The 20,856-nt window shown below is 35.3% G+C and overlaps 3 protein-coding genes across 3 annotated transcripts; 2 read left to right on the top strand and 1 right to left on the bottom strand.

Annotated features, from left to right (window-relative positions):
• Positions 1-3,655: 3,655 nt before the first annotated feature.
• On the top strand, positions 3,656-16,546 carry LOC123673151. The gene is made up of 2 exons (XM_045607599.1): positions 3,656-4,341; positions 15,928-16,546. Exons 1-2 carry the CDS (start codon positions 3,994-3,996, stop codon positions 16,435-16,437), a joined length of 858 nt encoding a protein of 285 aa, XP_045463555.1. The 5' UTR covers positions 3,656-3,993; the 3' UTR covers positions 16,438-16,546.
• A 1,000-nt stretch (positions 16,547-17,546) lies between these two features.
• On the top strand, positions 17,547-18,780 carry LOC123672205 (cytochrome b-c1 complex subunit Rieske, mitochondrial-like). The gene is made up of 3 exons (XM_045606219.1): positions 17,547-17,704; positions 17,758-18,240; positions 18,311-18,780. Exons 1-3 carry the CDS (start codon positions 17,596-17,598, stop codon positions 18,622-18,624), a joined length of 906 nt encoding a protein of 301 aa, XP_045462175.1. The 5' UTR covers positions 17,547-17,595; the 3' UTR covers positions 18,625-18,780.
• On the bottom strand, positions 18,765-20,146 carry LOC123672206 (ubiquinone biosynthesis protein COQ4 homolog, mitochondrial). Its single transcript, XM_045606220.1, has 2 exons — positions 19,678-20,146; positions 18,765-19,613 (listed from the first exon to the last, which is right to left on the bottom strand). Exons 1-2 carry the CDS (start codon positions 19,937-19,939, stop codon positions 19,036-19,038), a joined length of 840 nt encoding a protein of 279 aa, XP_045462176.1. The 5' UTR covers positions 19,940-20,146; the 3' UTR covers positions 18,765-19,035.
• Positions 20,147-20,856: the final 710 nt, after the last annotated feature.

Below are 20,856 nucleotides of genomic sequence, written 5' to 3'. Positions count from 1 at the left end.
AATTAGAGTGAGTACAGATATAAAATTTAAAAATGAATTTTAGTGTTTTATTACTGTGTAGTAACCGAGGTAGTAACTGTCTGCCCGAGAGGTAGCGTTATGGGTGTCGCACCACACTCTAGTGTGGCTTTGGAAGGTTTATGAGAACCGTCGCGTTGCGGCAGAGTCACCTCTCCACGATGGAGACAAGGACTACAATATTTGTATTCGTCATCGATATACACTTACCCATTGTTTTTTGTATCATTTTCGTCACAATATTTTAATCCTGCAGTTATCAAAGAACTCAACTGAGTTATTCGCTTCGAAAAATTGTCAGTGCTGTGTTTTACAATTTAATATGTTCCATTCAAATGCAAATTTATTTGAGAAGTTTCGAATTGACTATACAGGATGTTCCTAAATTGGAGGTACAAACGAAAATGACAGATTCCTCGAATCATTTAAAGTCCTATAACATGGGCCCGCAAACGGTTTTTTTTTCGAGATACAGATGTTATAGTTCTTTTTTTTTTCATAGCATCTTCCCTTCACAAGATATTTTACTAAAATTTGGCATAGATATTCCAATTTGAAGTTTTCATCATGTGATATGCTAATTTTGAATACGAATTTAGAGATATTTTTTCTGGAAGACTGCCCTCTTCTTTCCACCAGAATTTTTTTTTTTGGTGAACCACTGGTAGTTTAGAAAAATGTAAAAAGAAACTCTAGTCCAGTACTACATACACTTTTTGGTTTCTTGTCGGTTCTTGTCAAACAATTATTCAGTAATCCCCAGGAAAATTCAAATTATTATAAGATCAAGTAAGCAGTGAATAAATGATTAATTATAAGTTTTGGCTTACCCAATCATTAGAGAAGATTAAGAAAGATTCGATAAACTGTTATAGGAATCACAGAAAAGAAGGACTACAAGAAACACTCTGTATCTCGAAAACAAAGCGTTTGCGGGCCCATGTATAGAACATTTTACTCTCAAAACTATTCAAGGAATTTCTCATTTTTCTTTGTAACTCCAATTAGGAAACCCTGTATGAAGTAAAAACTATTGAATTGGTAATCAAAAAATGCTAACATTTCGAGTAATTTTTGATTCAAACTTAGTAATCAAACCTACCTTAGAGCTCCGGTCCTAAATGGCCAGACTCTGTACTTCTCTAGTGACTATCGAGGTGGTATCCTGGACAGTAAACTCAACTGGGGGAATCACATGGATAAAACTCTTTCCAGAGTCACGGCGGCCATGTGAGCCTGCAAAAGACACTTTGGAAAGACATGGGGCGTGAAACCGAAAATGGTACTGCGGTTATACACAGCGGTAGTACGCCTTATTGTCACCTGTGCGTCTCTAGCATGGTGGACAAATACCGAGGAGGCCACCACAAGCAGCCGGTTGAAGAAACTGCAAAGGCTGGCATACATTGGTGTTACAGGAGCGCACAGCTCCCACAGCAGCACTTTAGGTCATACTTGACTTGCCTCCCTTGCATCTACATGTGAGGAAATGTAGCCTGCTGGAAGCAATGAGATTTTCCCTCAATGGGAAGCTCCTACCTGGAAACAGGGTTGGACATATAAAGATATTGAATCAACTAGATTCAAACCTCTCGGATGTTATGCCAATTTTTCGATTTTGAAACTTCCTTTGTAACGGTCATAACTGACCGTCCTAGTGCAATAAGTTTCGTGAATCGCTTGGTCAAAAAGTGATCCATATGGTTCACCCATGGATCAAAATCAAAGAGAGGTACTGGCATTGGGGTATATGGACCTAAACTGAGGATCTCTAACGCCCTGGGAAGTAAGCCCTTTATTTTACAGACCGAGATACTGGCTATTCAAGTATGCGCTCAGGAGTGTCTTAAAATGAACCTCAAGAGGGCGCATGTCTACATCACCACGGACAGCCAGATCATAGTATAAGGCCTTATACTATGGCCAGACCACGCTGAGATCCCCCATTAAGCCCCTCAAGAAGAAAAAAGATCAACGCCCTTGTTCATTCATGCGTCAACTGTGCTGTTGGAAACCAAATATACAGTTCAATGCTTTTCAAGGACGCAATACGCTCTATTAGTGATGACGTCACACACCGCCATTTAAGTTCTCCTGTTAGTGTTCGGAATCCAAACAAACAAATTGTCATTCAAATTAGTACGTTGTCGTTCAAGAAATTGGCTTATTTTGATAAATAAGATTATTTAAGGAACGATTTTACTCTTAATTGATGAAGGAACGAGATTAATGCGAGTAAGTTCGAACTTGAAGTTCAACTAATAAACACGGCTTTTTACAATATCTGGGGAATGATACAGGATTCAAACTTACTGGTATTAACCTCGTTCCTTCTATCTATCAATTAATACTGAAATCATTCCTCAAATACTCTTATTTATGAAAATAAGCCAATGTCTTCAACAAAACCGTACTAATTTGAATGACAATTTATTTGTTTGGATTCCGAACACTGACAGGAGAACAAAACAAGGCGGTGTGTGATGTCACACTGATAGAGCGTAAAGGCGCATGAATGCTCAAAAGCTCTTGACTTCACGTCAGTGCTTTTTATCCTGACAGTTATTCTAATCATGTGATATGCAGACATCTGTGTTCTAGGCCTACACGCCACCGCTGCTCCACATGCTCCAGGGCATGTGGCGACATGCCCTGGAACGATCTCTTCCAACGCAATAGGTTCCGAAACAATAGAAACAGCTAGACGGTGGTTCAGATATTTCTATTGCTTATTGCTTCAGAACCTTTTTCGACTGGCATAATTCTATATTTTTTATGACAATCCCAGCCCAGCATCCGTCGGCAACTTCGTCGGCTTTAGAAATAATTTCGTGTTCAACCATATTACTTGCACAAAGAAACAGGGCTGGCTCTAGCGTTTTTGTCGACCTGGCAAAAATACAAGTCGCCGCCCCTGCAGATTTGAGGTTTTGTACTGAGCAAAAGAGCCGAGGGGATGATTCGATGATTGGTCAGTTTGTATTCAAAGATTTAGTGTGGAAATCTCCACATTTTTATAAAAGGTATTTCAGGAAAGAAAAAATGTATTTTAAGTGTAATTATTTTTTATGGATTCAAATTTGAATCGATAAATGATTTGGAAACGTGGAATGTAATAAACACTAAACGTGCTCTAGTGAATTCTAATGAATGAATGATGAACTATATGAATTTAATTCAAGTTTCAGATTCTTCTGCTGAGTTTCGTCTTCATAAAACGTTCGAACATTTCGTTTTTTTCTCCAGGATAATTGTGTAGAACAACCTGATGAAGCGGATGAACTATTATTTTTAATTCGAATGCGCACACGCCCTATACTATTACTATCATTTGTGAAATTAAAAAATATTGTTTGATACATTCTTTTAGAATTCAAATTTCTCGAAAAAAGTAAAAAATACCGCCCTCCAATATTTGCCACACTGGCAAAATGCCGCCTCTGAAGCGGGCCCTGCACAGAAATAATAACTACCAAATTACCTACTGCCTTATTGGTGGTGGCAATTAAATTATAATTTGCTTGTTTTACTTTTTATTCGATTCAAAATTATTAATATCCTTTAAGGATTTCAGAAATCTGTTAGCTCTGAAGAATAGACATTTTTGGCTAGCTTAGCTGCAGAGATAAACGAGCTAAGATTTTGGTAATTAATACAAATATTGATAACAAGCACATCACGGAACGAATACAATACCTAAGCAGTGATCACGTCACGCTTTAATTTCACTGATATCATATAGTAACGACACAACACAACGTTATTTGAAAATCACGGTATCGCTCGTCTCACTCTGCGATCGATGAAAACTCTCTCGTTCGACTTCAAATCGCCGGTTCGTTCGAATTCGTGTCGGCCGATTCGAGGGTCGGCAACTGACAACAAAATGCTACGCCGACTCGCCAGTTTGCTGTTCCTCTGTACGTACGAACTACGCCATTGTCCGATATCAAATCTTCACATATTCATAGTGAAATGGATAATAACCAGTTGAAACTCCAATGGTCGTTGGAGAACATCGAAAAATTCATCAATCTGTACAAACAACACGGATGTCTGTGGAATCCCGAGTTGGACAGCTACAAGAATTTCCACCTGAAGAAATCAGCCTTGCAGAAAATGGTAGCCGATATGCGTATGCACGGGTTGACTACCTTCTTGGCGAAGGAGAGGATCAAAACTATTCGCACTATGTATCGAAGGGAGCTGAACAAAGTTGTCAACTCTTCCGCCAATGGGGGTAAACAGATTTATAGACCGAAGTTGTTCTGGTTTAAACAAATAGATTCTTTCCTGCGACCTGTGACAATTCTGCGCAATTTTGTAAGTATAGCTTTTTTCTTAGTTCATTGCCATTAATTCACTTTTGAACTCGTACAAAAACAATTCTCAAAATTATAATGTTGCACTTTTAGTTGAAGATAGCCATACTTTCTAAAGCACTCACTCTGTTTATCTGTTTACTTTTTGAGTTTTAATAATTTTCGTGATCAGTCTTATGGCTTTGTTAGGTATTTTTACTATGTTCATGCCAAAAAAAACTGGTGGTTAATTGGAGGCAAACATAGAGCAATTACGCACTTTTACACAATTGCGTAAAAGTTGAAATTCTAGAGAATGTTTTTGTTCTATATCGTTGTAATTCGCAGTAACCGTGGACCATGGGATGAAGTTCCTTTCTCAATTATTCTCTTAGTTTTAGCTAATTTCAAGCAATAATCCGAAAAGAGAGAACTAGCAATTATTATTCGACGTCTAATGTTGGCTGCAATAAATCCAAAGAATTAACTGAAAAATGAAGAGAACACTGACTTGAAGTAAGGAGCTTTTGAGCGCTCCTGGCGTTTCCTATTTTTTTCGATATTATACTTTAATTTTCTTTGACTCTAAAAACGCTTTAAAAGGAAAATTTTGCATGAAGGTTGGAATTGGTATTCTTTATATACATACTCATAAAATATCAACTCGGTCGGATGTTTGGTGATGAAAGGTCCTATTAGGTTTTTTTTTTGTTATTCTGTGTTTCTATGGTTCTGATGATACTATCAATAAGAAAATGTTGCAAAATGCTTGATCTCATATGTTGAAATATCAAGCTACTTGGCTTGATAAATCCCTATACAATATTTGAAAATTCTGGGGGTTTTAGCTGTGTTCTAGTCGTTTCATTTCCAACCTAACCTAAGCACAACCTTCTTGGATTTTTTGTAAATTATTTAACTACCCTGTTGTGAAGTTTTCACTAAGTGCTGTAAGATGATTGCTCATCATCGCCAAACTGCTAAGTCGACTCTCAACCAACGAACTCCTCAGCAAAGTCTTAATTCTTCGCAGGGTGCTGAATGATCGCTCCACAGTGCAAGTAGAGCGATCAAAATTTCCAAAGCCTTCTCCATCTCAGGAAAAAGGTCCCGTAATTCATTGAATGAATTACGGTCAGCTCCTTGAAATTGAGTTCAAGTTTGTCCTGCCATATCCTTTGCCACAATTCGAGTTCATTTCTGATGTTTGAATTATAAAACTTGGAAAAAGTGTCACAAGCATTGGAAATGGAATGAATTGTCTTGCATTTGAGCAGGGTGTAGTCTGCTTAATGTATATGATGGCGTGTTTTCTTCGGGAAATCTTCTGATGATGGAACCCAAATAAGGAATAATTATAGACGAAGGAAAAAGGAAAAAAGTACGATTTCCAAGTATATATAAATATCAAAAGATATTACTTATCTGGTTGATGTTTCGGCAAAAATTCCATCCACATAACCATTGTCAAGCAGAAGATTTCCACGTTATTACGTAGGAATCAAAATCGAAAGTAACCCAAGGAGAATGCACGCCATCGAAGGAGAGTAGCGATATACCGGTTTCACCCTTGTTAGGGATCATCAGTACCGCATAACTCAACCCAAGATGACGAACAAACATTCTTTATGGAATTCGAATTTCTCGAAAAAAGTAAAAAATACCGCCCTCATCTTGGGTTGAGTTATGCGGTACTGATGATCCCTAACAAGGGTGAAACCGGTATATCGCTACTCTCCTTCGATGGCGTGCATTATTCTCCTTGGGTTACTTTCGATTTTGATTCCTACGTAATAACGTGGAAATCTTCTGTTTGACAATGGTTATGTGAATGGCATTTTTGCCGAAACATCAACCAGGTAAGTAATATCTTTTGATATTTATATATACTTGGAAATCGTACTTTTTTCCTTTTTCCTTCATTCATTACCAAGTGTCAGTCATTTGTATTTATTATAATTATAGACCTTCTCCATTACTCATATGGGATAGTGGCTGATTGGTTGCTCCTGTGAAGTTGTCTTTCGACAGTCTTTTCTAGTCCAAGCTTTTCGGCGTTTGTAAAGGCATCTTTCATTATTTCCTCAGCTACTTTTTGTGCATCATCACGGTCACTTTTGATCATTTGAAAAATGTTTGTTTGTTCCGGATATCAGGTTCAGTTTATGTGACGCACAATGGAAAAACTAAGCTTTGGTGTATTTTCGACGGAGGATTGCTTGTACTCCATCTTCCTTCCCAGATATCGTCGAACAGCCGTCGAATCCAAGGCGAACGCACTTTTCTGGATTGAGTTCTTTGGACACAAGCTTATCAATTGCCTTTGCTATATACTTCACGTCCAGACCTTCTGATTCGACAGAACCAACAAAATCTTCCTGTACTCTGTAACACTTTGCATCAAAATATAATTGGAATATAACTCCAATAGATTCTTCTTGTCCTTTTCCTGAAATGTCTACCGTTTATCTGCTAATATGCTTTATACTCTTCCTCTTTCACTTTATCCATAATATCCCTTTTCAGTACTTCGCCACACTTATGATACTACTATTTTACTAATATTAAGGATTTAATTTCGGATATCAACTGATCGGTAGCTCGAATTACCACTACCAATAAGGTAGGTTGTAGTAAAGGGTGTTTTTTTTCGAGGTATATAACTTTAAGTTGGCATTTCTGTTCAAGATTGAGACCGATTTAACAGCTGTCAAGTGATTTATTCTCAGTTTGGTTTGACAATTCATCATGAATAGACTCACGCCTGAAAATCGCTTGCAAATAGTGCAATTTTATTTCGAAAATAATGTGCCATTGTTCCCGATTTTCATAAGCGAATTTTGTTTAGCGATGAAGCGCACTTCTGGTTGAATGGCTACGTCAACAAACAGAACTGCCGCATTTGGAGTGAAGCTAATCCTCAAGTGTATGTCGAAACACCGTTACATCCAGAAAAACTGACTTTTTGGTGCGCTTTATGGGCTGGTAGAATCATTGGTCCGTACTTCTTCAAAAACGATGATGGCCAGAACGTTACAGTCAATGGTGATCGGTATAGAGCCATGATTACTAACTTTTTCATTCCTGAATTGAACAACCATTATGTCTAGGAGCTGTGGTTCCAACAAGACGGCGCAACATGTCACACAGCTCGTGCCACAATCGATTTATTGAAAGACACGTTTGGTGACCGCCTAATTTCACGTTTTGGACCTGTGAATTGGCCTACAAGATCTTGTTATTTAACACCGCTAGACTACTTTCTGTGGGGCTATGTAAAGTCATTGGTCTATGCGGATAAGCCACAAACCCTTGACCATTTGGAACACAACATTCGCCGTGTTATTGCCGATATATGGCCACAAATGTTGGAAAAAGTCATCGAGAATTGGACGTCCATATTGGACTACAGCTTTATGGTGGGAGTTCCACTAGAATATAAGGAAGCAGTCTACAAAAATGATTTCTGGCCAGTGGATATCTCATTCGATAGATTCAATTTCATAAGAGGGCAGCATTTTTTAGAGTCATCGAAACAAAAACAAATAATACCAACAGAAACAACCACAATATAAGTAAGAAAAAAACAGAAATTTTCTCATTGTTCCACCAAAATGTGAGATCAATAGGAAATGCAATGTACGAGCTAGAAGAAATTGTGAAAGAAAATGAAGACATTGGTATTATGTGTATAACCGAACACTGGAAATCAGAGGATCAGCTGCTCAATTATGCACTACCTAATTTTAAATTAATGGCAAAATTCTGTAGAAATGAAGGTGAACATGGAGGAGTGGCCATGTATGTACGAAATGATATTCAGGCAAAGGAAAGGCAGGAGATATGTAAAATCTCAAAGAAGGGCAAATTTGAATGTGTAGGCGTAGAATACAACTTAAAAGAAGCAACATTTGTCTGTATTACTATCTACAGTAACGGAGATACAGAACTATTAAAGGAAAAATTAAGCCCAATAATGGATGGACTAACAAGAGATCATATAGATATAATTGTTACTGGAGATTTCAATGTTAATATGATGGGAAATAATAGCAGAAAATCTGAGCTTTTGAACTTCTTTTCCACTTACAATATTAAACAAACAATCTTTGAGCCCACAAGAACTACTGAAACCAGCTCAACTTGCATCGATGGAATATACACCAGCATAGAGGTTCCATATTACACCCAAGTAATGAAAACACATATTTCTGATCACACAGCTCAGAAGATCTCTTTTCGATATGATACATCATGTGAATTCATACTGAGACGGATATTTTCTAAAGAAAATATACAAAAATTGAAGGAATACCTAATCAATCAAGACTGGTCACAAATTTACAACACTGATGGCAGTGATGTAAATCTACAATTTGAAAAATTCCATCGATTATATACTGATCACCTAAACAAAGCATGCCCATTAACAAAATTGCGAAATAGGAAAATAAATAGATTGGATAGGTCGAATCCAAAAATTAGAGAAATAAAGAACAGATTGGATATTCTACTGGTTTTAAAAGAAGGGAACAGTGAATTAAAAGAAGAATATAAACAGGTCAAGAAAGAATATGATTCAGCGTTAATTCAACAAAAACAGAAAGCACTTGAGGAAAAGATAAATAACGCAGACAATAAGAACAAAGCTACCTGGTCAATAATAAACTCCTTAAAAAATAAAAATAAATCAAGAGAACTCCCATTGAAGGGAAACCCGAAAAAAATTGCCAATGATATGAATAACTTCTTTGTGAACAATGCATCCCAGCTGACAAAATCCATAATAAAGAATAAGTTCAATAAAAACGAGGAGAACAAGGAACCAGAAAGGAAATTTCAACTGAATGCTCTGTCATCTGAAGAACTCAAATCAATAATTAAGAAGATGAAAAATAAACACAGTAGCGGAATAGATGGCATATCAAATAGTTTAATAAGGCAGACCTGTGATGAAATTATAGAACCTCTGAAATTCATAATAAACAATTCTATCAAAACAGGAGTTTTCCCAGACAGTCTTAAAACGGCAGTAATAGTCCCAATATATAAAGGAGGGGATGAGGCTTGTTACGGCAATTACAGACCTATCAGCGTGATAACCTCATTCTCCAAAATCTTTGATATGGCCTTCTGCAGTCAGTTGATGGAGTTTCTTCTGGAAAGTGCTTTCTTTAAAAAGAGCCAGCATGGATACCTAAGAGGGCGGTCCATTCAGACAGCTATGTATCAGTTTGTCAAGAAAGTTACTGATGCCTTTGAGGATGGAGACTTGGCTTTTGGACTTTTTTTGGATCTCTCCAAGGCATATGACTGCCTGGACTCAAAGGTTCTGCTCAGAAAGCTCCAGTGTTGTGGAGTCGAGGGGACAGCACTTCAATGGATCACTTCATATCTACAAGGAAGAACTCAACTTGTGAGAATATGTATGAACGGCATGGAAGTTACATCGGATTTGAGGGATATCATCTTGGGTATTGCTCAGGGAGGGATCGCTGGTCCACTCCTCTTCCTGGTGTACCTGAATGACTATGGAATTGAAGTTGATTGGTTCGATGGAAAGATAATGAGCGTGCATTATGCTGATGACACGAATTTACTCGCTGTGGAAACACTATGGCCAGACCTTAAGCTCTTGGCATCGCAGGTAATGGAGTACACTGAAAAATGGTTTGGAGAGAATAACTTAATATTGAACAATGCCAAAACAAACTCAATTCTTTTCCATCCTACTATTGGGAGTCCAAGAGATATAACCTTGAATGGCTGCAAAGTTGCAGTATCTGAGCATGCAAAGTTTCTGGGAATTGTTATAGACCATCGACTTAACTGGAGCGCACACATAGACAGTCTCTGTGAAGGGTTGGGATCATCCATTTATGCACTTTTAACCTTATCTAAACACCTAAATGCAAGAGTAATGAAGACTATTTACCATGCTACAATTGAATCGAAAATCAGATTTGGCATAATATTTTATGGGTTAGGAAATATGTCGTCATTGTTTATCTTGCAGAAAAAAGCGATTCGAATTCTCAACAAAATGGAATACCGACAGTCTTGCAGAGGTTTCTTCAAGGGGAATGGCATCTTGACAGTGTATGCTATATATGCGCAGGAATGCCTACTATTTCTTCAGAAGAACAAATGTATGTTTGAACATTTCAAAAGTGACCACACACACATGACAAGAAACAATAATTATAATTACCCACTATGTAATCTCACAACAACTCAAAAACAGCTAGAGTTCAGATGCTTAAAACTTTATAATTCTCTACCTGACAACATAAAAAGGATCGAAGACACTAAATGCTTCAAAAAGAAATTATTTGTATATTTGTTCATGGGCGCCCGCAGGGGGGGGCCAGGGGGGGCCACGGCCCCCCCTGAGATTTTGGTCGCCTCATTTTTCAGCACAACATCCTCAATATTACTTTCTCAATCCAAAGGACAAGGAAAAAAGGAAAGTAATGGATTCACAACAATTTTCCGGTTTTCGATGGAATTAAATACTATTCATATAATCCATAATCGGAAGAGGTATTTTTTGAAATGAAAATTTTTTAGGAGCGTTGAGCACTTCTTGGGTGAAGAAAAATCATGGAATCGAAAGCACTCCATACGTGTCAATTTGTTTATAAATTCATCTTATATATACTCTCCATGCGTGTCGGCAATCGGCAATCGGCATTCTCTTTGAACGTCACCAGATGATCGTTTTATGGGCGGCTTCTTTTTAGGCGGTTTCTTTGATGTGGGATTCTTCATGCCGATTCTCTCATATATCAATAATTATTGTCCATTCTCTAATCAAGATATTTTTTTTCGAGAAGAAGCAGGAAGGAAGGGGATAAATATAGAATCTTTTCATTTGTACTCCTATTCTAGACAAAAAAGTATTCGAATTCGAAACCACGTTGAGAGTGTGTTTAGAGAGTATTTTTAATGTCTGTGATTTTATATTATGTTGTTATAGGTAAGTTCTATAATTAATTACAAAGCTGATTTTTCAGTTGGGCGCGTCTCGTATTTTGAAGTGAAAACTTTTCACAATTTTTTGGTGAACAAAAATCATGGAACTCGAGTCATTGTCACAGAGCGCTTCTCATGAGTTATATGTATACTGTGTTATCCACAGTTGACAGTATATACCTCAGAGGTATATACCTACATAGTTCAACAAAATACAAGTACGTGTTTTATACAGACTGTTAAATTCTACCTTTTACTTTCAATATAAATTTTCAATTAGATAAATTGAAGTTCAGTACAATATATGTAACACCATTTTCTTTTAATTTGAGTAGCTACAAATGTTGCGTCATAAACTTAATAGGGGTCTATAGCGTTTCAGCGGTCGGTTCAAAAATAGAAACGGTTTAATTCACGCTAGAAACCATCGATTTATACGAGGTGTTCACTATTATTCATTTCAAAGAGGAAATTGGAAAACTTGATGACTTTTTTATTCAAAAATAAATATATATTCTTGATATATATTATACTTTCCGCACAACTTTTTTTGAATGAATTTTCACATAAAAATATTATACAAAAAGTTTTGTCAAAAGCTGAAAATCCGATTCTTGAATAAAGACTCATATAGTGCTGCCCTCTACTTATATGCATAAAAAAAGATAGAATATAATGTAAATGTACAACTTCATACACTGTACAAAGTTTTGTCATCGCACGACCCCTAGACGGAAAATGAATGGGAATTTACTTTGTGACTGATACGCGGAAAGCCACGTGGTGTAAACCCCTCTTAACTTTACAATGTGAAGTTTCAACTATTATATTGTAGATTATTCCGATTAGAAGTATAAAAAAACAGAAACTAAGTAACTTGTGAATTGTATCGCCGAGCGCCGAGCCGTTAGATAATTATTTTCGAATAATTTTCGGTTTGAAAAGAAGTATTAATGAGCAATTCGAACTTTAATCCTTGATTATAAACACCCTTTCGTCGACCAAAAATAATTCGAAAATAACTATCGAATAGCTCGACGATACAATTAACAAGTTACTTAATTTTCACTTCTATCAATCTATCGGCAGTGCCCAAAGACTGCTCCGTTTCTTTTTTTTTTTGTTTGTTGAGAGTCGTTTTTACTTATGTTTCTATTTTTATGATAGATTTGTAATCTTGGAAATATGGATATACGAAATTTTTTTCAAAAGGAAATCAATTGCCGATGACGGTTGCAATCAGTCCCCTAAAAATATTAAGCTTTATACACAACTGCCAACTCATTCCTCCAGTACTAATAAAGAAGGAATACAAAAAGAATATAGTGAAATGGATCGTGCATCAACTTCGGATACAAATCCTTCAACATGCGAGCTCAAATTTTCCCAAATTTTGCCGGTGGACTTTGGACAAACAACAGATATTGGGAATTTTATAGCTTTCTCATGTATTCAAAACAAACAAAATATGATTTACTAAGAATGCCATTTAAGCCACCAGCAACTAATAATTCTAGGCAAGATGTTGGACCAAATAAAAGACTATTTATTTATAAATGGCTTGATCAATATGAATGGATGGTTTATTCCAGAGTACTTAAAGGTGCACTGTGTAAATAGTGTGTAATATTTCCACCATCTGTGATCCATGGTAGTACTTTAGGCGCATTCATGAAAAAACCATTCATAAATACAAAGATTTATACACATGCAGGTCAAAAATTATGCTAGTTCCGCTTGTCATAAGGATTCAACTGTCCGTTCCAAAAATTTTTTTGATGTGCTATCAAATAAAAAACCTGACATATTGTCTTTAATAGATGAAGGTAAGAAAAAAAGTGTTGCAGAAAATAGAAAAAAAATTTCACTGATTATAAAAACAATAGTTTTTTGCGGAACTCACGATATGTCTATACGAAAGAGCAACAAAAACTCTGGCAATTTTAGTGATCTTTTGAAATTCAGAGTAGACGCTGGTGATGAATATAAATACAGAAATAGAAAGAAACGGAATACTAATGTCGCCTACGACAATCATGAACGCCTTATCGTTTTTCAATAATTTTCATTTTGCCCCCCCTGAGAAAAATTTCTGCGGGCGCCCATGTATTTGTTGAACTTAGAGCCATACAGTATATCAGATTATATCAAGTAAATCTATTCAAGTTATGACTTATGACACTATTTCATTTGATTTTTCATGTACATGTACAGGGTGGGCAAATTTCGATGTTTTAGCACTACAACTTTTGAACCAGAGGAGATAGACAAAATCTGATACCCACTTCTCGATCTCTTTTTCTGAGAAACTAACAAGGGTAGTATTCATTTTTGGCCACCTTCTTTTGTTTTCGAGTTATAAGCGAAAATTGGAAAAATGGCGATATCGAAAAACATTTATATCTCCGCTAATACTGATGATAGAGCTCTGAAATTAAAACATTATACAGGCACTTTTTTACGTAGAATCCAGTGGCGTGCTCGTATTTTCAAAAGGGTTTTTAATTACGAAGCTATGACCCAAAGTTATGTTTTTTTAAATGAGAACACTAGATTTTTGTGCCATTTTCTGAAAGCTTAATTTTTCCTGATTTCAAAAAGATATAACATCGTATGATTCGTAGCAAAATGAATAACAGAAAATGGTCAAAAACCTTTTTTTCCTTAAGAGTCTCAATATTTCTATGGTTTCAACTGTTGATGAGCCTTTATATAACAAGAGCAGTGTCTTTCCGTCAATCTGATTATTTCTATGCTTCTCACTTATTTCTACAAAATTCGAATCTATATTTATTTTATACAAATAGTTTCGAAAAGATAAACGAACTTGGAAAAAGGTTCCTAGGTAGCTTGAACACAGTTTCAAATATTCGTCTATTGAAATATCGAGAAGAGGTGTCGACTGTGCATTGTGCAATTGTTGTCATTATTAGGTGAAATATTATTTCTTGTTTGTCCCTTCGTAATTAAAATGTTGAGTTCAATCAGATATGCATTGTTTCATATGCTGTTTAAAATGGATTGGTACTTGTGCGTATTGATTCTGGAGACCTATGTAAATAATCTCCTGATACATGCATCTCATTACAACTCTTTCGATTGAAAAATTCGATCTTGTGGTTTCTCCGTTATTTCCAAATCAATTTTTAGATAAAAAATTTATAAAACATATCTAGATTCGAATTTTGTAGAAATAAGTGAAAAGCATAGAAATAATCAGATTGACGGAAGGACACTGCTCTTGTTATAGAAAGCTCAATTTTTCTGTGTTCATCAACAGTTGAAACCATAGAAATATTGAGACTCTTAGGTGAAAAGAGGTTTTTGGCCATTTTCTATTATTTATATTGATCCGAATCATACGATGTTATATATTTTTGAAATCAGGAAAAATTAAGCTTTCAGAAAATGGTACAAAAATCTAGTGTTCCCATTTAAAAAAACATAACTTTGGGTCATAGCTTCGTAATTAAAAACCCTTTTGAAAATACGAGCACGCCACTGGATTCTACGTAAAAAAGTGCCTGTATAATGTTTTAACTTCAGAGCTCTGTCATGAGTATTAGCGGAGATATAACTGTTTTTCGATATCGCCATTTTTCCAATTTTCGCTTATAACTCGAAAACAAAAGAAGGTGGCCAAAAATGAATACTACCCTTGTTAGTTTCTCAGAAAAAGAGATCGAGAAGTGGGTATCAGATTTTGTCTATCTCCTCTGGTTCAAAAGTTGTAGTGCTAAAACATCGAAATTTGCCCACCCTGTACATATTTAATTTGATCTGAAATAAAGCACTATGACTTTTGCCTATACGCGTAGGATTTTTCCTCGCCGTCGGCTTCTCACTCCTCGCTAAGAGGAACATTCACTCAATCCCAGATATTTAAAATATCAGAAGGGCTGAGCTCGGTCGTGTCCGGTCCTTGTGGTCCCCCTGGTTCTCGTCGAACTTCTGGTCCTCTTACACTCCACTATTATTATTATTATTACATCCGAGCCAGCCATGGCGGTCATATGCCAGAAATCATATCTAAAATGTAATGCCACAAGATTATCTTGCGGATAAATAAAATTCATGTCAATCGAATAATCCATCGTTGTTTTATTGCAATTTAAAGTTCTATAGCTCTGAAAAAAACACCCTTTATATAGTGGTTGAACGTTGAACGCGCCCTACAAAAATACTTCCTCTAAAGCCGCAGATGTTGTCGACGGATGCTGGGATTGCTCGATCATAAAAAATATGCAATTATGCTACTCGGAAAAAGTTCCGAAACAATAGAAACATCTGGCTTAAAAAATTCAGAATGAGTAAAATATTTCTCAAACATCAATCTGTGTTATCATAATTCCCGATTCAAAACTTGGTGCAATATCGCTACTTTCTAAATATGAGGTGCAGTTATTTCCTATTCAATTTTTTCAAGGTTTTGAAAAAAGAGTCTATTTTCTGAGGGGGGGGGGGGTGGAAGTGCCCCCCCCCCTGGGCGACGCCTATGGTGGGAAATCAAAACGTGAAATACACTGCTAAAAAACCGGAGTTTTCTTATTCTGTTGAATAATCCGATCGAGTATTCTTCAGCATTACTTCAGTTCAAAGACCAATAACTAAAATTTTTATTTTGATGTTTCAGGGAAATCAAAACAGCTCTATGTCTCAAAACACTGAGGTCAATGGGGAAAGTGACGATAATTTCTCCGTTCAAGACCAGAGAATAGAGGACGACTTCAGAAATCAATCATCGATTCAAATCGAAGAATATATATCAAATTCAAGATGTACCACTCCCATGGAACAATCTAACAAAAAACGCAAATGTTCAAGCAATGATTTCTACGATGTTTCCGACCTGCAATCAAATAGTAACAATTTTTCAGGAGAAAATGAATTTGACCTATTCGCCAAATTGATTGCCGTTCTTTTGAAGAAGCTTCCATTGAAAACTGCAATTCAATGCAAACAGGAAATGATTAATCTCGTATTCTCTAAGCAAATAGAACTTTTGGAAAACAACAATGTTCAAGCTGTAGAAAGAACTAACAACTCATCAGAAAAATCTCCGCTTTCTGGTTATTTTGATATAGAGTATGACGAAAAACCAAATATACACAAAGATACTATGAACCATGAAAAAGATATTTGATGGAGAAATTTAAGAAATAATACCTATAAATAGTTCATAATTTGTGATATTTTCTGTTTCAGTTGTAATATTTTTCTTTGTTATAAAATATAGTACATATTTTAGATTACTCGAATTTTGCATTTTGACGAACTTACCAATTTTTTTGTTCTGAATCAGGTAGGTGTATGTTCCAGTAATTACACAATGGGTTGGTCCGAAGTTGTGAAAAAGGGAGGCTTGTCTATTTAATAATAATAAGTAAATTAAAAACAACAAGGAAATTAATAGTTTCAATAATTTATTATCAAAAGTTATTACATAATCGAAAAATTTTTTCGACGTTTACTCATATCTGTAATATGAGAAAGAAAGGTTTGATTACGAAGTTTGAACCAAAAATACTCGAAAAAATAAAAATTTATTTTATTATTATTATCCCCATAATATAATCCAAAATTTCATGTGCTGTCAGTGCTTACCCCGATAAAAATAATGATCATCGATAAAATGCAGGGAACATACTTTCATATTTCTTGTCACTGGTTTATCGATTTTTAGTTTCAGTTGCCAAGCTTTTTGTCGATCCATCAGCACTTTACTCCCCAATTTCCCTTCCACCCAAACACGGTATTTATTACCAATTTTTTGCATTCAAAATTATTAGCATATCACAATAGAAAACGGTCAGTGCATACCGAGGACGAATATAAAAATCACAGATGGCAAAACAAGGAGCGATGCCGACTAAGCGGTTAAATAAAGCAAAATAATAAACCTCGGACGAAGACGTACTCGCAGTGCAATAAAGGTAATCATCTCGAAAGCGATAATATACTCATAAACCGTAATAGGGTCCGATTTTTTATGGTCGTGTCGATTTCAAAGAAAATTAAAATGATTATTGTTTCATTTTATGGAAAAAATTGTAAATCTTGAGGAGGTAATTACCCTCTGCACTGCCCCCTTTCTACGCCTTTGTTAAGTACCAGATTAGTGCAGCTTTACTTTCCAGGGTTAAAAAAGACCTTCTTTTACTTATATCACTAACATCTTAATATGTCTAAAATATATGTCCTTTGCTGACAGTTGGCAGCACCCTTAATGATTATTGGAATCGACTACCGAGATTTATTATGTAAGCCGATATATTTTGGTAGTTCAAAGTACTTGAAATCTATGATCAATAAAATTGTGTCTTGTCAGTTTGTCATTCATTTGTCATTTAATAGTTCTGTGGATGGTCAATATTCACAGATTAGATCACCTGTAAAATATTTATACAATCGTACGTTCCATAGCAATAGTTGATTACATAATTTGTTAATTAATTTTTTCCAGCCACAATGTTGAAGCCTAACGTATCCTCCTATTTGAAAAGTGCAAGCCAGGTGGTCTCTAACAATTTAAAAAAGGGAGGATCCAATGCTATCGTCTCTAAAAAAGCTACAACCTTACCATCCAAAGGTTTTAATTTGGGGAATGTACTACTTGATGGAAACGTTGCCGTTACCTGCGGCCCAACTATGTCATCGCAACTACGTTGGGCTCACACTGATATAAAAGTTCCAGATTTCACTGATTACAGAAGGTCCTCTACGAAAGATCCTAATGTAAAAAGTGAAAACTCTGAAGTATCTAGAAAAAACTTCACCTATTTGATAGCAGGAGCTGCCGCAGTCTCTGGAGCATATTCTGCTAAAGCTGTAGTAACTCAATTCGTATCAACGATGAGTGCTTCAGCCGATGTATTGGCCTTGGCAAAGATAGAAATCAAGTTGTCAGATATACCTGAGGGAAAATCAGTTACTTTTAAATGGAGAGGTAGGTATCAAAGTATACTGAAAAAGTTTGGGATAAATCACTAGGTATATTTGAATCAATATTTTTATAGGTAAACCACTTTTCGTGAGGCATAGAACAGGTTCCGAAATATCAGCTGAACAAAGTGTTACTGTAAATTCTCTTAGAGACCCACAACACGATAATGATAGAGTTAAGAGACCTGAATGGTTGGTTGTTCTTGGGGTATGTACCCACTTAGGATGTGTACCTATTGCCAACTCTGGTGATTTTGGAGGCTACTACTGTCCCTGTCACGGATCCCATTATGATGCTTCTGGACGTATTAGAAAAGGCCCAGCACCTTTAAATTTGGAAGTTCCTGAGCATGATTTTCCAGATGAAAACACTTTAGTTGTTGGTTAGATCTAGTTATATTTCAAAACATATAATGCTATTTATTCAATTTTTACAATTGAAATACTGTCTAAGCAGAAATTCCTGACTTGTGAATACTAAATACAGTTTCAGTTTTTAAAATGCATATATAGGAAAACAATAAACTGGATTTAAACTTGAAAACATCTTTATATTTCACTAAAACCATTACAATTAATTCAATATTCACATATGTACATGAAATTATGGTTGTTATATGCATCCTTTAAATCCACCCATATTATTTCTTATCGAGAAAAAATATCATAAAATAAATCTTGCAGAAATGATGATAAACACAGAAGTTCAAAAAAAATTATAGATCGTTCTCATAAATGCAAAAAATATAGTATGGATAAATTTAAAAATCTTCAATCTATTCTAAAAATTAGAAACATATTACAATTTTTTCAATGTCTCTTTTATTTTTGGTAATACCAGAGGCTTTATATTCAGTTCTTCATGTAACTCTTCAATTGGTTGATCTAATCGTTTTTCAAAATATACATTCATCAGAAATTGGCTATTCCTTCCGGTTTCCACTGCCCAAGGTAAATAATATTTCAGTAAATTCTGTCTATCTACAGTTTTAAGGTTTACAGCTCCAAATAGTGCACCAGCATAGCACATTGGTAATTTATTTTGAACAGCTTCAAACCACTTTATTGTAATTTCACCCAATATATTTGTATTCATTCCAAGTATGGCATGAACAAAATCATGAATTTCTCTATATCTTTGAATAACATAAGCTAACTGAATATCGTCGATGAATTTTACAGGATCTCTAGAATCAGGCGTTACATGATTTTTATCTAAGAAATCAATATAAACTTTCCCTATAGTGTTTTGAGGAAACTTTCTCAATTTATTAAGATCTATTGTGTTTGTATTAATTCTTGGTTTTTCTTTAAGGATTCTTGAACCTTCCTCAGAATTTTCCATTTTTGATAACATGTATGATGATGCTAATGTTCCTAGAATAAATTCATTTTGAGTTTCAAATGACAATTATTCATGAAAGTTTGTATTTCTTTTTACCTGTAGTTTCTCCCAAACAAGCAATCATATCTGCTCGGTATGGATCTATTAAAGCTACACTAGCCGATCCAACTGTTAATAACATTTTTTGAAAACAGTTTATTGGAATATGATTATGTTGAAAAAACTGTTCAAAATCATTTTGTTCCCGAAATGTTGATTGTGTTCCAAAAGAATTTGTTTTTGTATTTAGAATACATGATTTAAGAGATTTATTAAATATTTTTGGTTTCGAAGCTCCCAAAATGAGAAGCTGACGCATAATGAATTCTTTTCTATCGGTTAATCAAAAATCATTTCTAGTTATTCAAGGAGTATACCATTCAGCATTCAGTCAAATTAGCTTTCCATCAAAAGTAATAAAAAATAATAATCTATGAGTGAAAATTGTCACTGGATTTAAGGAGATATTTTGTATATATGCTTCTGTGATACGAAAACTGGTTTACTTATCTATGCTGGTTTAATTGACCATATTCACCGTCGCCATATTGTTATGCGACAATACCAACTACCCAGTGTTCCCAACGAAGAAATATTGAGTTTACTAGAAAAATTCCACAATATAAAGTTTATAAGTGAAGTTTATGTGTACCTTTTCTGGCTGCTACGCCAGATAGGCTTGTTTGGGACAATATTTCGCAAAAATTTCACCTTTTGGAAATAAAAACATTAGTGAAAGGTGGTTTTATGAACAAATTAACTGTGGCTGAGTGTATAAATGAAGGCTTCGCTCCATTTTTGTAAATAGTCAGTGAAAGAATAATCTCTATGGCTGATAGTATTTTTGATATTAGTGTTATTTTTCTAGTGAACTCAATATTTCTCCGTTGGGAACACTGGGTAGTTGGTATTGTCGCATAACAATATGGCGACGGTGAATATGGTCAATTGGGAAATCTAGTTATATTTGAAATTTTCAATTGACGTCTGCCCATAGACGTATCCAAATTTTATTGGGGTAATAACATAGAATTAATAAATGTATTATTAGTTCGATGGGTAATAATAATAAGTCTATGCGTCTGTCTTATTAGACAGGTAACCTAGAGTCAACAAAAAATCAACTAATGGGATTGATTTTAAACCGTAGATTAAGCACAGGAATACTCCTATGAAAATTGATTAAAACTTGTGCGAAAATTAAAATGATCAACAATTACAAAATCAAATTTCAAT

Source organism: Harmonia axyridis, chromosome 2 (genome assembly GCF_914767665.1).
Source record: "Harmonia axyridis chromosome 2, icHarAxyr1.1, whole genome shotgun sequence".
Taxonomy (NCBI): Eukaryota; Metazoa; Arthropoda; class Insecta; order Coleoptera; family Coccinellidae; genus Harmonia; species Harmonia axyridis.
The sequence above is the reverse complement of the archived record's forward strand: the minus strand, read 5'-3'. Positions and strand labels throughout refer to the sequence as shown.